The 16,425-nt window shown below is 43.9% G+C and overlaps 1 protein-coding gene across 1 annotated transcript in view; it reads right to left on the reverse strand.

Moving 5' to 3' along the window:
• LOC143808262 (arylacetamide deacetylase-like) overlaps positions 1-16,425 on the reverse strand; it is a 205,103-nt gene that overhangs the window by 84,363 nt on the left and 104,315 nt on the right. The window contains exon 2 of the mRNA XM_077290750.1: positions 9,966-10,188. Within this exon, the coding sequence (XP_077146865.1) occupies positions 9,966-10,188 (223 nt within the window). The remainder of the gene's footprint in view (positions 1-9,965; positions 10,189-16,425) is intronic.

A 16,425-nucleotide genomic window follows, 5' to 3' on the forward strand; every position in this document is an offset into this window, starting at 1 on the left:
GGGCCCTGCGTGCCGCATTTGATAATCCTGCATCCCCAGCTGCCATCCTTGCAGAATCTGCGGACGCATCCGCGAGAAAAGCAGCGAAAAGCAGCGGCATTCTGGATTTTCGGCAGGGATTTTAATATGGATTCCTTAGAGGCTCCATCTTCTAGCTTATACCCTAGTTGGTCCAGCCAGACCATCATTGATCTGGCTGTGCATGTCGCAGCTACTGCCGGTCTTAGAGCACCAGCCGACATCTCCCAAGTCCCTTTAAGAAATGAATCAGCCTTCTTATCAAGAGGATCTTTTAAAGAAGCCATATCATCGAAGGGAATAGAGGATTTCTTAGAAGCTTTAGCCACCGCTGCGTCTAATTTTGGAGCCAAATCCCACGTGTTCACCAAGGGGTCGTCAAAGGGATATCTCCTTTAAAGGCCGGTGGTAAGGAGCCCTTTTTTTCTGGCTTTTTCCACTCTCTTGATAAGGTTTTGAACTTTGTCATGAAGTGGAAATGATTTACGCTTCCTTGGGTCTAGACCGCCAAACATTAGGTCTTGAGCCGAAAGTTCTGGTTTTTCGTCAGCCACCCCCATGGTGGATCTGACTGATTTAATCAGCCTGTCCATCTGGTCTAGCGGGAAGCAGAATCGATTAGAATCCTTTTCTGAAGAGGATGCAGGAGACGGAGGCTTCAGAATCACATTCTTTCCTAGGGGCAGTAGATGAATCTGAAATGCTAGGCTCCCTTCTCTTGGAAGGCTCTCCTTGGGACAAGGATTTTAGGGAATCTTTTACTTATCTCCTTATAATTTCTCTAAGGTTTGAAGTAAAAATTGGGAGACTCTTCCGCCACCTATGGGAGCGGAAAAAAACCCTATGTAATTTAACTAGTACTATAGATATACATACGTATACATATACGTACACGCATATATTTCCTTTTCTCCCTACCGTCTGTCGCATACACGACTGACAGTCTTTTAGGGTAGGCGTCTGGCAAAGGGCACCACATAGTGCGCACTCCTTATTCTTTACTTTACCAGCGCATTTTTTCCCCTAAGGAAAAAACATAGGAAAAGACTGCATCAGGGTACGTTCGCGAAGATCTCTTACCCAGGCAGCAGTGGTAGGTACCGGATTACTGGGGGAGTGAACCAGATCTTTCAGTCTAGAAGAAGTCCTGCGACTGGGCTGATCACTGCATCCGTGGGTCTTCGGCTGGGGGTTTGCTTGGGACCTCTGAGACTCTGTCCTGCTCCTGCTCCAGTAGACCGACTGAAGCTTCTGGCTCATCCATTGCTGCAGATGGGCTCACCAGCAGCCCTGCAGCATTCTGTGTGGCTATATATAGCCCTTCCCCCGGATCCAGTTTGTCAGCAGGTGTGTGGCCAGTGGATCCGCCCCCCATGTAGGTCACCACCAGACCCCGTGTGGCCTCCGACCACCCCCTGCCATCGCTGCACTTGGCTGCAGCACAGCGGCTGTTATGACCCCAATGGCGAGGGTCTCAGAGGAACAAGTAAGTCTGCGAAGTACAAAAATCCAGCTCATAGGGCAGTGGTAACTGGGTTGACCATATATCTACTCCTAACGCCAACACTAGAAGTAGCCGGGGAACATGCCTACGTTGGTCGCTAGATGTCTCGCGCCAGCCGGAGGACTAACTACCCCTAGAAGAGGAAAACAAAGACCTCTCTTGCCTCCAGATAATAGACCCCCAAAAGTAGGATACAAGCCCCCCACAAATAATAACGGTGAGGTAAGAGGAAATGACAAACACAGAGATGAACTAGGTTTAGCAAAGAGAGGCCCACTTACTAATAGCAGAATGTAGTAAGATAACTTATATGGTCAACAAAAACCCTATCAAAATTCCACACTGGAAATTCAAGAACCCCCGAACCGTCTAACGGCCCGGGGGGAGAACTCCAGCCTCCCTAGAGCTTCCAGCAAGGTTAGGATACAGATTATGTACAAGCTGGACAAAAATGCAAACAAAAACAAATAGCAAAAAGCAAGAAAGCAGACTTAGCTTAATCTAGCAGGAACCAGGATCAGTAGACAAGAGCACAGCAGATTAGCTCTGATTACAACGTTGCCAGGCATTGAACTGAAGGTCCAGGGAGCTTATATAGCAACACCCCTGAACTAACGGCCCAGGTGAGCATACAAGGGATGACTGATATACCCAGAGTCAAATCACTAGTAACCACTAGAGGGAGCCAAAAAGCAAATTCACAACAGTACCCCCCCCTTAGTGAGGGGTCACCGAACCCTCACCAAGACCACCAGGGCGATCAGGATGAGCGGCGTGAAAGGCACGAACCAAATCGGCCGCATGCACATCAGAGGCGACCACCCAGGAATTATCCTCCTGACCATAGCCCTTCCACTTAACCAGGTACTGAAGCCTCCGCCTGGAGAGACGAGAATCCAAGATCTTCTCCACCACGTACTCCAACTCGCCCTCAACCAACACCGGAGCAGGAGGCTCCGCAGAAGGGACCACAGGCACAACGTACCGCCGCAACAAGGACCTATGAAATACGTTGTGAATGGCAAACGACACCGGAAGATCCAGGCGAAAGGATACAGGATTAAGGATTTCCAATATCTTGTAAGGACCAATGAAGTGAGGCTTAAATTTGGGAGAGGAGACCTTCATAGGAACAAATCGAGAAGACAGCCACACCAAATCCCCAACGCGAAGTCGGGGACCCACACCGCGGCGGCGGTTGGCAAAATGCTGAGCCTTCTCCTGTGACAACTTCAAGTTGTCCACCACATGACTCCAGATCCACTGCAACCTATCCACCACAGAATCCACCCCAGGACAGTCAGAAGGCTCCACATGTCCCGAGGAAAAACGAGGATGGAAACCAGAGTTGCAGAAAAATGGCGAAACCAAGGTGGCGGAACTAGCCCGATTATTAAGGGCAAATTCAGCCAATGGCAAGAAGGTCACCCAATCATCCTGATCAGAAGAGACAAAACACCTCAAATAAGCCTCCAGAGTCTGATTAGTTCGCTCCGTTTGTCCGTTAGTCTGGGGATGAAAAGCGGACGAAAACGACAAATCAATGCCCATCCTACCACAAAAGGATCGCCAGAACCTGGAAACAAACTGGGATCCTCTGTCCGACACAATATTCTCAGGAATGCCGTGCAAACGAACCACGTTCTGGAAGAACACAGGAACCAGATCAGAAGAGGAGGGCAGCTTAGGTAAAGGAACCAAATGGACCATCTTGGAGAAACGATCACATATCACCCAGATGACAGACATGCCCTGAGACACCGGAAGATCAGAAATGAAATCCATAGAGATGTATGTCCAAGGTCTCTTCGGGACAGGCAAGGGCAAGAGCAACCCGCTGGCACGAGAACAGCAAGGCTTAGCTCGAGCACAAGTTCCACAGGACTGCACAAATGACCGCACATCCCTTGACAAGGAAGGCCACCAAAAGGACCTGGCCACCAGATCTCTGGTGCCAAAAATTCCCGGGTGCCCTGCCAACACTGAGGAATGAACCTCGGAAATGACTCTGCTGGTCCATTTAGCAGGCACAAACAATCTGTCAGATGGACAAGAGTCAGGCCTACCAGCCTGAAATCTCTGCAACACACGCCGCAGATCAGGAGAAATAGCTGACAAGATAACTCCTTCCTTAAGAATACCCACAGGTTCAGCGACTCCAGGAGCATCAGGCACAAAGCTCCTAGACAGAGCATCGGCCTTCACATTCTTAGAACCCGGTAAATACGAGACCACAAAGTCAAAACGGGAGAAAAACAATGACCAGCGGGCCTGTTTAGGATTCAGGCGTTTAGCAGACTCGAGATACATCAGATTTTTGTGATCAGTCAAGACCACCACACGATGCTTAGCACCCTCGAGCCAATGACGCCACTCCTCAAATGCCCACTTCATGGCCAACAACTCCCGATTGCCCACATCATAATTTCGCTCTGCCGGCGAAAACTTCCTGGAGAAAAAGGCACAAGGTCTCATAGTAGAGCAACCAGGGCCTCTCTGCGACAAAACGGCCCCTGCCCCAATCTCCGAAGCATCCACCTCCACCTGAAAGGGAAGTGAGGTGTCAGGTTGGCACAAAACAGGCGCCGAAGTAAACCGGCGTTTCAACTCCTGGAAAGCCTCCACGGCAGCAGGAGCCCAGTTAGCTACATCAGAGCCTTTCTTGGTCATATCCGTCAATGGTTTAACAACGCTAGAAAAATTTGCGATAAAACGACGGTAGAAGTTAGCAAAACCCAAGAACTTCTGAAGACTCTTAACTGACGAGGGTTGAGTCCAATCATGAATAGCTCGGACCTTGACTGGGTCCATCTCCACAGCAGAAGGGGAAAAAATGAACCCCAAAAAGGGAACCCTCTGTACACCAAAGAGACACTTTGAGCCTTTAACAAACAAAGAATTTTCACGCAAAATCTTAAAAACCATCCTGACCTGCTCCACATGCGAGTCCCAATCATCAGAAAAAAACAGAATATCATCCAGATAAACAATCAAAAATTTATCCAGATACTTCCGGAAAATGTCATGCATGAAGGACTGAAAAACTGAAGGTGCATTAGAGAGCCCAAATGGCATCACCAAGTACTCAAAATGACCTTCGGGCGTATTGAATGCGGTTTTCCATTCATCGCCTTGCTTAATGCGCACAAGGTTGTACGCACCACGAAGGTCTATCTTGGTGAACCACTTGGCACCTTTAATCCGGGCAAACAAGTCTGACAACAGCGGCAAAGGATACTGAAATTTGACAATGATCTTGTTTAAAAGCCGATAGTCAATACAAGGCCTCAAAGATCCGTCCTTTTTGGCCACAAAAAAGAATCCCGCACCAAGAGGGGAAGAAGAAGGACGGATATGCCCCTTCTCAAGAGACTCCTTGATATATGAACGCATCGCGGTATGTTCAGGTACCGACAAATTAAACAGTCTCCCCTTAGGAAACTTACTGCCAGGAATCAAATCTATTGCACAGTCACATTCCCTATGAGGAGGCAGTGCACTGGACTTAGACTCGCTGAAGACATCCTGATAATCAGACAAATACGCCGGAACTTCTGAAGGCGTAGAAGAAGCAATAGACAAGGGCAGGGAATCTCCATGAATTCCATGGCAGCCCCAACTTGACACCGACATTGCCTTCCAGTCCAAGACTGGATTATGGGTCTGTAACCATGGCAAACCCAAAACAACCAAATCATGCATCTTATGCAGAACAAGAAAACGTATTACCTCCCGATGTTCGGGAGTCATGCACATGGTAACCTGTGTCCAAAACTGCGGTTTATTTTTTGCCAAAGGCGTAGCATCAATACCCCTAAGAGGGATAGGATTTTCTAATGGCTCCAGAACAAAACCGCAGCGCTTGGCAAATGACAGATCCATCAGACTCAGGGCAGCACCTGAGTCTACAAACGCCATGACAGGATATGATGACAGTGAGCAAATCAAAGTTACAGATAGAATAAATTTAGGTTGCAAATTACCAATGGCGACAGGACTAACAACCCTAGTAAGACGTTTAGGGCATGCTGAGATAACATGTGTAGAATCACCACAGTAGTAACACAAGCCATTCTGGCGTCTATGAATTTTCCGCTCATTTCTAGTCAGGATTCTATCACATTGCATTAAATCAGGTGCCTGTTCAGACAACACCATGAGGGAATTTGCGGTTTTGCTCCCGCAACTGCCGGTCGATTTGAATAGCCAGGGCCATGGAATCATTCAGACCTGTGGGAATGGGAAAACCCACCATCACATTCTTAATGGCTTCAGAAAGGCCATTTCTGAAATTTGCAGCCAACGCACACTCGTTCCACTGGGTCAGCACGGACCATTTCCGAAATTTTTGGCAATACACTTCAGCCTCGTCCTGGCCCTGAGACATAGCCAGCAAGGCTTTTTCTGCCTGAATCTCAAGATTGGGTTCCTCATAAAGCAAACCGAGCGCCAGAAAAAACGCATCAATATCAGCCAATGCCGGATCTCCTGGCGCCAGCGAGAAGGCCCAATCCTGAGGGTCGCCCCGTAAAAAAGAAATAACAATTTTCACTTGCTGAGCGGAGTCTCCAGATGAACAGGGTCTCAGGAACAAAAACAATTTACAATTATTCCTGAAATTTCTAAATTTAAATCGGTCTCCGGAAAACAGTTCAGGAATCGGTATCTTAGGTTCTGACATAGGATTTCTGATAACATAATCTTGTATGCCCTGCACACGAGCAGTAAGCTGGTCCACACCTGTAATCAAGGTCTGGACATTCATGTCTGCAGCAAACACAAGCCACTCAGAGGTAAAGGGGAAAAGAAAAAAAAAAATGAGAAAAAGAAAAAAAAAACTCAGAATTTTCTTTCTTATAATCCCGCTTCTGCAATGCATTTAACATTTAATACTGGCCTGGCAAACTGTTATGACCCCAATGGCGAGGGTCTCAGAGGAACAAGTAAGTCTGCGAAGTACAAAAATCCAGCTCATAGGGCAGTGGTAACTGGGTTGACCATATATCTACTCCTAACGCCAACACTAGAAGTAGCCGGGGAACATGCCTACGTTGGTCGCTAGATGTCTCGCGCCAGCCGGAGGACTAACTACCCCTAGAAGAGGAAAACAAAGACCTCTCTTGCCTCCAGATAATAGACCCCCAAAAGTAGGATACAAGCCCCCCACAAATAATAACGGTGAGGTAAGAGGAAATGACAAACACAGAGATGAACTAGGTTTAGCAAAGAGAGGCCCACTTACTAATAGCAGAATGTAGTAAGATAACTTATATGGTTAACAAAAACCCTATCAAAATTCCACACTGGAAATTCAAGAACCCCCGAACCGTCTAACGGCCCGGGGGGAGAACTCCAGCCTCCCTAGAGCTTCCAGCAAGGTTAGGATACAGATTATGTACAAGCTGGACAAAAATGCAAACAAAAACAAATAGCAAAAAGCAAGAAAGCAGACTTAGCTTAATCTAGCAGGAACCAGGATCAGTAGACAAGAGCACAGCAGATTAGCTCTGATTACAACGTTGCCAGGCATTGAACTGAAGGTCCAGGGAGCTTATATAGCAACACCCCTGAACTAACGGCCCAGGTGAGCATACAAGGGATGACTGACATACCCAGAGTCAAATCACTAGTAACCACTAGAGGGAGCCAAAAAGCAAATTCACAACAAGCGGCATCTGCAGCAGAAGCCAGCATTCCTGGAGGGCGGATCCCCTCTCTCCATGGTGCTGTCATGGACGACTGATAAATCAAAGTATCACTGAGCACATTCACTCATTAATTATTTATATCTATGGTGCTATTCACATCTCCACGTTTTTTGTGGGAGCATGAATGACAAGGGAAAAAAGTCATTGGGTCTGTGAAATGCACTTACAGCACCCGGATGGCACACCTGTGTCAGTGTGATTGTGAATGGGTTGATCCATGATATTAATGTGCTAGAATTTAAGGAATTACATACAGTCATAGATAGATCATTAAAGATTAAAAAATAAAGATTAAATAACAGGGTCTGTACCACAGGACTGGCATGAGGGGACAGTACAAAGACCTTTCTAACAATCTTTTTACTTGTAGACCTGAGATGGGGACAGGGGGGCATCCTCTACATCTGGAGGAAAGAAGTTTTAAGCATAATAACAGACGCGGATTCTTTACTGTAAGAGCAGTGAGACTATGGGACTCTCTGCCATATGATGTTGTAATGAGTGATTCCCTACTAAAATTTAAGAAGGAACTGGATGCCTTTCTTGAAAAGTATAATGTTACAGGTTATATACACTAGTTTCCTTGATAGGGCGTTGATCCAGGGAACTGATTGCCGTATGTGAAGTCAAGAAGGAATTTATCGTCAATGTGGAGCTTACTGTCTGCCACATGGGTTTTTTGTCTTCCTCTGTATCAACATGTTGGGGCATGTTAGGTTAGGCTATGGGTTTAACTAGATGGACTCAAGTCTGCCTCCAAACTTAAAAACTATGTTACTTTGTTACTTACACCCCCCGCATGGCACACCCATGTCCGTGTGATTGTGAATGGGTTGATCCATGATATTAATGTGCAGAACATGATTTTTTTGTTTGTTTTTAATGCCTTGCAAAAAAGCAGAGCAGCATTAAACCCCTCTGTCCCAATTTTGGGTTTATGTTAGAGTTAAAAATGTTCATACAGTCCGAGGAGACCTCACAGTTCTATACACATTTTTGGGCTGTTAGAGGTTTAGCAATATGTAGATTCAAACTTTTAGTAAAAGTTCTCAGTGAAGCTGGCAAATATTTTGAAATTATTTGCTTTTCTCTAGTAACAGCCCATGGGATCACTGTCGCCAACCAAGGAATCTTTAGGCAGACATAGGAGATGCAACTTCTATTTTCTCTATATGACTCCAAGTCCTCTGTGTACACAGAATCTTTGAGACAATGATGTTACTGGCTTCCCTAGTAACCACCTAGATACAAATATGAATACTACGAGTGCTGTGTTCACTTTTTTTAAGACAGGAAATTGTATAATTTCCCTCTTACATTAGAGCAGTGTTTGCCATCTAGTCCTCAAGAGCCACTATCCATTGTTTTCAGGATTTTCTTAGTATTGTACAGGTGAAATAATTATCACCTGTGCAATACTAAAAATCCTGAAAACATGATCTGTTGGTGGCTCTTGAGGACTGGAGTTAGAGGAACAGTGCATTAGAGTATTCCAGGTGTTCATGTGACGTCTGTTGTAAATGAGCAGCATGGTGGCTCTGGAATTTGAGCCTATGGTCACACTCCATTAAATACATCAGAAAGGGGTTTGTATGTTCTCCCCATTTTTGCGGGCATTTCCTCAGGGTCCTCCAGTTTCCTCCCATACCCCAAAGACATACTAATTGTAACACCCAATGGGACAGTGATGGCAAGGTCTGTAAATTGCTGCAGAATAGGATGATGCTATGTAAGCAAGTAATATAATGGGGCAGAGTTATCAAAGTCAGCACATTAATTAACTGGCTTCTGGCACTTGAACCATGCTATTAACCATTTAATTTGTCAGGCGGACACAAAGTGGTTTGGCTTCTTTCTGCAGTATTATGCTAAAAATCCAACATGCTGAAATAGCACTTTGGTATCATTTTCAATATTCACACAGCATATGGTTTTAAGAGGAGATAACACCTAGTGGCCGACATGTCACATATAACTTGGCACAAGGCAACCATTATTTGCTTTAATTCCATTGTTTTTAAGCTGAGAGTATAACATATTGGAGATCAGGAAAGTACTGTAGAAATTGCCAATTGGTCCCATCGGGCACCTCTGCCCAGAGGGATTCCTAAAATTAGAAGTTTGCATCATGTGACTGCAAGTTTTACCTGGAGAGATCCCCTGTTTGGATTGCTATGGTGCCAACATACCGTATTCGGCTATCCTTATTGTTTAATTTAGAGTTCTCTCTACAGACATTTCTGACTGCTAGATAGTTTGTGTGATCTTACATATTTACAATTAAGAATTCTGTTCACTTCATATTTTCAGTTGAGTCCACATCTACTGTTATGACAGTATCCTTACCACCATGTGACAACCACTGATAGTACCTGACTCTTTACAGGGTAGTCTGTTGTCTGGTTTGGTCATGGCGTTTATTACGGTACATTTTGATGGAGGGGGGGAGGAAATGTGCAGCAAGGAGTATTCCCACAAAATAACTCTGTAACTAAAGCTTGAGCAAACAAGATGGTTACTGTACATACGCATGATGAGTTCTAAAATTTAATGAGGAGATGGGGCTTTTTTTTTTTTTTTAACTAACACTATACAGTAATTGTCAATATACAAATGTCCTGTTTTAGAGTTTAGTAAACAGCAATCGGCTAATTAGAGTCAGGAGTCAGCTTTCTTCTGTGAAAAAGATATATGTTGACATCAGGAAGTTTGCTGTATAACATTTTATCACTTACTTGCACTTCCTACGCACCATCCACCACCATGAATGTAGATAATTGCTCTTCTCAGTGTGTTGGATTTTCCTTTAGGTATATACAACCGAACTGGAACATCACTAAACTCAGTGTCCGTGACAATAACGTGGTCATCAGATATGGGCTCTGTGTGTTCAGCGTAGGTTAGAAGCATCATAACATCCATGTAATGCTTCACCCCGAACATCTCTGCCAAGGTACTCTGTGATTGAGATACAAATATCCAAAAAGTATAAGCGAGATGTAATATAAAAACACCATCACAAGAGGAACTGTAGCCGCTGCAGGCGATATGTGCAATATACAGCAGATGGAATGTATTTGGACTCTTAGTCTACTCGAGCTCAATTCCCCATTAGAGATTTTTCCTGGAGTTAACAGGATATTTGGCTTCATTCTAGACAATGGCATGAAAATGTTAAGGAATTTAGTCGCCAACTTTTTCAGTTTGCTTCTGTAGCTGGCTCATTTAGGATTTCTCCAAATCCCACCATCTGCAAGGCGTTTGTATGTTCTCCCTGTGATTGCATGAGCCCATGTATCACTTGTCCTGTACATCTAAGTAACTGACTGTTTAAGACGGTTTATATAACCCTAAATAGTGAAAGGAAACCTGTAATGATGAAGATGCAGTCCAATCTTCAGGCACCATGTTATAGAGCAGGAGGAGCTCAGTAGATTTATATCATGTGAGAAAATATTCACTATAAACTGTTATAATCCTCTGCGCTGGGATTTTAGATCCATTGGGGGCATTTATCACTGATTTACTGACGTCTCTGTAGGAATACATACAAAGCTAATAAACATAATCTACTATGGTAAGTGCAATATAGAGAAGTAATAGGAAACAAAACTGCTAAAATAATATCTTTAATTATCATATAGAAATAAGTTAAGAACACAGGGCAAATACAAAGAAAGCCGTCAGTCACTGATTGGACTGAGAATACCACAAAGAGCAGAGAATTAAATTATTAAAGTACACGCCATATTAAAATATTCTCTCACTAAACTATATATCCTTTTACTCAGCCCTCCCTGCTCTATAACATGGTGTCTGCAGATTCCATTGCATTTTCATGGTGCCAGGTTCTCTTTAATGGCATTTGTTTCAATTGTTTATGTAAATTTTACTTGTATACTTTATATGCACCATGCATGTTAAAGACTTTTTTTTTTTGGGGGGGGGGGGGCGTTTATACCGTTCCATGTTTGCTACAATTGATAAAGCAGTTTTATTCTTCGGGTCAGTACGATTACAGCGATACCTCATTTATTTTTTTTATGGTTTGTTGCTTTTAGATGATAAAAACTATTTTATAGAAAAAATATTTTTTGCATCGCTTTATTCTGAGGACTATAACTTTTATTTTTTCGCTCATGATGCTGCATGGTGGCTCATTTTTTGCAGGACAAGATGACATTTTCAGTGGTACCATGGTTATTTATATCCGTCTTTTTGATCGCGTGTTAGGCTACTTTCACACTAGCGTTAACTGCAATACGTCGCAAATGCGTCGTTTTGCTGAAAATACGCATCCAGCAAAAGTTCTTGCTGGATACGTTTTTTCGTCATAGACTAACATTAGTGACGCATTTGCGACGCATTGCCAAACGTCGCGTCCGTTTTGCGACGCTTGGGCGTGTGGTAGCGGACCGTCGGGAGAAAAAAACGTTACATGTAACGTTTTTTGCTCCCGACGGTCCGCTTTTTCCGACCGCGCATGCGCGGCCGGAACTCCGCCCCCACCTCCCCGCACTTCCCCGCACCTCACAATGGGGCAGCGGATGCGTGGGAAAAATGCATCCGCTGCCCCCGTTGTGCGGCGGAGACCACGCTAGCGTCGGGAACATCGGCCCGACGCACAGCGACGGGTTGTTCCCGACGCTAGTGTGAAAGTAGCCTTATTTCACTTTTTGTTCGATGGTATGATAAAACGTTTTTTGCCTCCTTTTATTTATTTTTTTACGGTGTTCACTGAAGGGGTTAACTAGTGGGACAGTTTTATAGGTCAGGTCGGTATGGACGCAGCGATACTAAATATGTGTACATTTATTTAGATCAAGAAATCTATTTGTGGGAACAATATATATTTTTTCTTATTTATTTTTTTTTTTTTACACTATCACATTGTCCCGGGGGACATCACATTACAGTGACAGATCGCTGAAAAAAAAAAAAAAATGTAATTCTGGCTTTTTGAAATTCTCTCATTCCAACTGTGTATGTTTGATTTCTTTTTATTGTTTTACTTTGAATTGAGCAGGTGGGGTGATTTGAACTTCTATTTTTAAATTTTTACAACTTTTTATTTTGCATGTTTCAATAGTCTCCATGAAAGACTAAAAGTTGCAGTACTTTGATCGGCTCTGCTACATACACGCAATGATCAGATCGCCTGTGTGAGAGCAGAAATGTTCACTTGCTATGAGTGCCGACCACCAGGAAGTGCTCATAGCAATCTGGCTATGACAACCATAGAGATCTACACTACAGGAGACCTCTGGTTGTCTTGCCGACCCATCAGTGACCAACGATTACTTGCCGTGGGGGGGGGGTGTCACTGATGGGTAGGATTTCTGGCACGCTTCCGGAAACCGCAAGTTAAGTTTAACTAGTTAGCATGTTGATCATGATTCCAAAACAGCCGACATGTGCCGGGAAAGATGTGGGCTCAGTGGGGGAGCCCACATCAAAGGGAGGAATTCCAAAGTGGGCGTACTATTACGCCCAATGTTGGAAAGGGGTTAAGGGGATAATTAATGGGAGTTCTTATTTCAAAAAACAAAACAAAACAAAACACAGGATAAATTCTTGTTCAGACATTAGTGTTTCAAATGTGTGCTCAGTGTTTTTCACAGAAGGAAGATTTACACATTACAGTCCATCATAATGTATAGGAGAAGCTTTGCAATTTATATAAAAATTAATGTACAAATTACATGAAATTATGATTAAACACCGATACTAGGACAAGTTTTTCAGACGTGAAAAATCACGTCCATCTGAATATGAATCAAGTCATAATTATGACAAATGAGATATTTGCCTTCGTTAGAGATATACAGTTAGGTCCATATATATTTGGACAGAGACAACATTTTTCTAATTTTGGTTATAGACATTACCACAATGAATTTTAAACAAAACAATTCAGATGCAGTTGAAGTTCAGACTTTCAGCTTTCATTTGAGGGTATCCACATTAAAATTGGATGAAGGGTTTAGGAGTTTCAGCTCCTTAACATGTGCCACCCTGTTTTTAAAGGGACCAAAAGTAATTGAACAGATTCAAAAATTTAGATAAAATGTTCATTTCTAGTACTTTGTTGAAAACCCTTTGTTGGCAATGACTGCCTGAAGTCTTGAACCCATGGACATCACCAGACGCTGTGTTTCCTCCTTTTTGATGCTCTGCCAGGCCTTCACTGCGGTATTTTTCAGTTGCTGTTTGTTTGTGGGCCTTTCTGTCTGAAGTTTAGTCTTTAACAAGTGAAATGCATGCTCAATTGGGTTGAGATCAGGTGACTGACTTGGCCATTCAAGAATATTCCACTTCTTTGCTTTAATAAACTCCTGGGTTGCTTTGGCTTTATGTTTTGGGTCATTGTCCGTCTGTAGTATGAAGCGACGACAAATCAGTTTTGCTGCATTTGGCTGAATCTGAGCACACAGTATGGCGGCTCTGAATACCTCAGAATTCATTCACTGCTTCTGTCCTGTGTCACATTATCAATAAACACTAGTGACCCAGTGCCACTGGCAGCCATGCATGCCCAAGCCATCACACTGCCTCCGCCGGGTTTTACAGATGATGTGATATGCTTTGGATCATGAGCTGTACCACGCCTTCGCCATACTTTTCTCTTTCCATAATTCTGGTAGAGGTTGATCTTGGTTCCATCTGTCCAAAGAATGTTCTTCCAGAACTTTATTCTGCGATCATCCACCACTGTTGTCTTCCGTGGGCGCCCAGGTCTTTTTGCATTGATGAGTTCACTGGTATATCCTAAGAAAGAAGGAAAGCACTAAACTGTAGATTTTGCCACTCCTAATATTGTAGCAATTTCTCGGATGGGTTTTTTCTGTTTTCGCAGCTTAAGGATGGCTTGTGTTACCTGCATGGAGAGCTCCTTTGAGTGCATGTTTACTTCACAGCAAAACTTCCAAATGAAAGCACCACACTTCGAACCAACTCCAGGACTTTTATCTGCTTAATTGAGAATGACATAACGAAGGGATTGCCCACACCTGTCCATGAAATGGCCTTGGAGTCAATTGTCCAATTACTTTAGGTCCCTTTAAAAACAGGGTGGCACAGGTTAAGGAGCTGAAACTCCTAAACCCTTCATCCAATTTTAATGTGGATACCCTCAAATGAAAGCAGAAAGGCTGAACTTCAACTGCATCTGAACGGTTTTGTTTAAAATTCACTGTGGTAATGTTTATAACCAAAATTAGAATAATGTTGTCTCTGAGACAGAGAGATATAGATAGAGATAGAGATATATATATATGCAGTGCCCCAGAGTCCTGGTTGCTGCAGTAATGTTGTTCTCCCACCAGGGGGAGCAATATTACATCTGGAGACAATAAAGGAGATCTCCTGTCCAGGTATCACAAACACACCACACACTTCACACTCCAGCCACCAGGGGGAGCAAAGGTTCTATCTATTAGGCCACTCCTCACAGTTAGGTAAAACTGGTAGTTGGAGGGAAAGTTAGTTAGAGGGTTCCTGGCTGGAGACAGAGAGAAAGGTCTCCAGGCCGGGCTGTCTGGAGTGATCTCCAGATCCAGACTTCGGACGAGGGTACACGGAGCTGCACCTGCACCCCATGCAGCAGCATCCTAAGAAAGACATTGAAAGGAAGCGTGTTCTAGTGAGTGAGAAACAAAGGCATAGCAACAAGTGGATACCAGAGAGGATAGTAGACGTGAGGCGCTGCATCCTTCTGGTGCGTGTTCCAGTAGCCAGAATACCGATGGAGAAAAGTGCTCTACGCCATTGCTTCAGAGACTGGCAGGACAGTCAATTCCAAGTTGGCTGCCCGACCTAAAATACCTAAGAAGACAGGTGGCAACTTGTGGGGGTCAGGGCGTCTCTAGGGTCCCTATAAACAACATCAGTCATACGGGTTTTGTTCTATCCGACCACGGGGAACAGAGAGAGAAGAGTAATAACAGTGAGAACTTCATTAGAGCTTAAGCAAGTGAGGACCTACTGTGTTGCTGTGCGCATAGGAAGGCTATTGCATTCCACCTGAATAAGGAGACTCTGGATTTGTCTTCAGACCAACCAGACTCTGCCTACCCCGTGATCCGGTGCCCAGGACTGTGGACACTGAAGCCTTCAGTAAAAGGTAAAGAGACCGCAACCTTGTGTCCTCGTTATTCACCGCGCCTTGCACCATCATCATCTACACTCTGGGAAGCACTGGGGATACACTTCACCTGTGGGAAGGTATACCATCTAGCTGCCATAACATCACCCCAGCGGACGCCTAAGCAGCGTCGGTCACCCTGACCAAATACCACAGGTGGCGTCATGAACATCTATAAACTACACCTTTAATTGGACGCCCCTCAAAGTGCCACGGACCGGGTCGGGCCACCGTGACATCCCCAGAACTGAGAAGGACCCGGTACCGAGTACCCCATTGTCTCTCTCTATATATACACGCATACACACACTGCATATTCACAAAATGTATCCAATGTCACTAGTAAATGCACTTAAAAGTGTAAATATTCTTATTGGCTCTGATACAGAAGGCACCTACTTTGATATCATAAAAGCACATGCTATAAATCTGTTATTAAAGGTCCACATACACTGATAGTTGTTGGTTAAACAAGTTTACAAACCAAAAAAAAAAATCTTTTAGCCTTGCAGACACATCACCTGACTCTTCTGTACCAGGAACACTTGCTCTGGTGAGCGGTCCTGTGGTCTGGCAGAAGCTCTCGTAGAGACATTTCTGCTACTTCTTACAGAACATAAAGGATCAGCAGTCCAAAATCAGGTGTGCAACACCTCATTTTCCCCCAAACATCATTTAGCCTCCTTACACATTAGACTGTCAGTCATTAATATTAATGACCTATTAATAAAAATCGGCAGGATAAGTGTTTATGGAGGCTTCAAGTACCAAACTCACAGCAGAGACCCTTGCTCAAGGTCTACAGGTAAATGAGCTACATCACATGAAGTGAAAAACAATATCCACAGACATCATGCATGAGACAAGGATGACTTGTTTGAAAAAATAAAAATAAAAAAAAAAGCTTTCAAATCTAAATTGAAATCAGAGCCAAATCTGGACAATAAAAAATATCAGCAATGAATGCTCACACACAAGCCAATAAGAGGCCATAGAATAGTTGCTGTGTCCCACATGTCAAGTACACATAAGATGACAAAGCAAATGCATTA

The sequence above is a fragment of the Ranitomeya variabilis genome, chromosome 2, assembly GCF_051348905.1.
Source record: "Ranitomeya variabilis isolate aRanVar5 chromosome 2, aRanVar5.hap1, whole genome shotgun sequence".
In the NCBI taxonomy this organism is placed as follows: Eukaryota; Metazoa; Chordata; class Amphibia; order Anura; family Dendrobatidae; genus Ranitomeya; species Ranitomeya variabilis.